Here is a 2,617-nt window from a genome sequence, read left to right as displayed (position 1 = left end):
AATGAGCCTAGAATCTAGAGAAAGAGGAGGAAATGCAAAAAAATCCATGATAGGGTGTAGAAGCAAAAAGAGAACCAGAAGGGAAATGCCGCAAAAGTAAGCCCAGACATACTACAAGAGGTGAATATGGGAAATGAAAAAGAAGAAAAGCCGGTGAAGATTAGTCTGGAACTAGAAGAAGAATTCAAGCAAGAGTTGGTGTCCTTACTGAAGGAATACCAAGATGCCTTTGCTTAGTCATATGAGGACATGGAGGGCATTGACCCTAAATTCTTCTAGCACAGCATCAATTTGAGAGAAGGAGCCATACCAGTCAGACAACAGAGGTACAGAATGAACCCTAACTATGCCAAACAAGTCAAAGAAGAAATTGATAGATTGCTGAGAGTGGGTTTTATTGTACCAGTAGAGAAAGCTACTTGGATATCCCCAATTGTGGTAGTCCCCAAAAAGAACATGAAGATCATAATTTGTGTGGACTACCACAAGGCGAATGCCGCAACTACCTCGGATACCTTTCCACTTCTGTTCATAGACTCCTTGCTAGATGAGGTGGCAGGGAAGAAAATGTACTCATTTTTTGATGGATTTAGTGGGTACAACTAGGTAAAAATGGTGCCAGAAGACAGGGAGAAAACAACCTTCATCACTGAATGGGGTGTCTTCATTGGTGACTATCATGATGTTCGGCCTGAAGAATGCACCGGCTATACTAGAATGGTGCAAGAGATTTTCTATGATTACCTGACAAACTTCATGAAAGCCTTTGGGGATGATTTCAGTGTATCAAGGGATAAGGCAAAGCATATCTATCATTTGAGGTTGTGTTTGCAAAGATGTAAAGATACAAGGCTCAAGCTAAAACCAGCCAAGTGTGCATTTGCAGGTATTTCTTCTCTAGAGAACATCAAGAAACTTAAGAGGTTCCTTGGTAAGGTCAAGTGGCATGCTAGATTCTTAAAATATTTAGCACATGTGGCCAACCCATTGTATGCACTTACCAAGAAAGATGCAAAGTATGAATGGAATCCGGAGTGTCAAAAAGCATTCAAATGGCTAAAGAGAATGGTGTCAACTGCACGTGACCACCCCAGACTGGAATGAGATATTCCATGTATATGTAGATGCTTCATACAAAGCAGCAGTGGTCAGTGCACTGATGCAGGAGAAGCAAGAGGGGTACATGCAACCTATTCACTATGCAAGAAGAGCCCTCACAAGGGCGGAAAGGAACTACAGCACAACAGAGCGGGAAGCTCTCTGAATGATATATGCTATGAACAAGTTCTGACATTACCTCTTGGGAAACAAATTTGTTTTCCATGTGGACCATCAAGCCTTGATTTATCTGGGTGAACAAAGCTTTTTTGGTAGGAAAGATGGCAAGGTGGATGCTCCTGCTTCAAGAATTTGAATTCACCATCCAGCACATGCCCGAAAAAGAAAATGCAGTGGTGGCGGACTTTCTGTCCAAACTTGATTCCGGAGAACCAGCTCTAGATGGAGTGGATGACCAACTCTCGGATACCAACCTATTCACAGTAGCAGCTATACATAAGCGGGAGAGAACTAGTATTAAGATATGATGCAGTTTCTAGGGGATGGAACATTCCCAAAAGGTTACAGTGCTGATAGAAAGAAAAGGATCGCCTTGAGAAGCAAAAACTTCACAATGATTACCAGCCAGTTCTACAAAAGAGGCATAGACCAGATTCTACGAAGGTGTGTCCCGGACCATGAGCAACAAGAGGTATTGAGAGAAGCGCACTGTGGCATAATCGGAGGACACATGGGTGGAGAAATCACAACCCGAAAAATTTGCAAGCAGGCCCCTAGTGGCCAATGATCATGAAGGATGCCAATAGCGAAGCAAAGTAATGTGATGTTTGTCTCAGTGGATGGGTCAACCTAGTGATTCAGATAGATTGCCCATCTCGCCCATACTGCCATTGTTTCCATTCATGAAGTGAGGATTGGATTTTGTTGGACCAATCAAGCTACCCATGAAAGGTAGCAAGTCTGAATACATCATTGTGGCAAAACTGACTATTTCACCAAATGGTCGAAAGCTAAAGCTGTGAAAAGAAATTCCACAAAAGAGGTGGTGAAGTTCCTCTTCAAGGATATATTGTTAGGCATGGATTGCCAGTGGAAATAGTCAGTGATGACCATGGCACACATTTCATGAACAAGATAATGAAAGGGTTGATGGAAAGGTACCTCATCAATCACAAGAAGTCCTCAACCTATTACCCAAAGTGCAATGGCCAGGTGGAATCTACCAACAAGGTTCCAACCAAAATTTTAAAGAAGATCATAAATGCAAACAAAAATGATTAGTACTAGAAGCTAGATGCTACCCTATGGGCATTCCGCACATCTTATAAAGTCTTAATGAGGCAAATTGCATTCAAACTAGTTTACGGGATGGAGGCAGTAATGCCCTGGAATTTTTGGTGCCCAGTGGCCATCTAAGAAAAGCTACCAATGGAGGAATCCCGAGAGCACACAGAATACATGAGCTCCTAGCCTTAGACGAAGAAAGACAGATGAGTTGTTCTCTCTAGGTCTGATCTGCCACATCCTTCACCTGGTGCATGTTGCTTGTCTTTGAGAT

At 42.5% G+C, this 2,617-nt stretch overlaps 1 protein-coding gene across 1 annotated transcript; it reads left to right on the top strand.

Annotated features, from left to right (window-relative positions):
* The first annotated feature begins 612 nt into the window (after positions 1 to 612).
* LOC147603052 (uncharacterized) lies at positions 613 to 1,264 on the top strand. The gene is made up of 2 exons (XM_086797421.1): positions 613 to 931; positions 1,095 to 1,264. Exons 1-2 carry the CDS (start codon positions 613 to 615, stop codon positions 1,262 to 1,264), a joined length of 489 nt encoding a protein of 162 aa, XP_086653547.1.
* Positions 1,265 to 2,617: the final 1,353 nt, after the last annotated feature.

This window comes from Cibotium barometz, chromosome 65 (genome assembly GCF_041138505.1).
Source record: "Cibotium barometz isolate CiBa-2024 chromosome 65, ASM4113850v1, whole genome shotgun sequence".
In the NCBI taxonomy this organism is placed as follows: Eukaryota; Viridiplantae; Streptophyta; class Polypodiopsida; order Cyatheales; family Cibotiaceae; genus Cibotium; species Cibotium barometz.
This window is presented reverse-complemented; position numbering and strand designations above follow the sequence as displayed.

Bases quoted from the DNA above. Each gene is read 5' to 3' on its own strand.
- LOC147603052 (XM_086797421.1), top strand. From the start codon at position 613: ATGGTGCCAGAAGACAGGGAGAAAACAACCTTCATCACTGAATGGGGT. The intron at 932-1,094 runs GTAAGGTCAAGT...TGACCACCCCAG, and splicing joins GAAACTTAAGAGGTTCCTTG to ACTGGAATGAGATATTCCAT.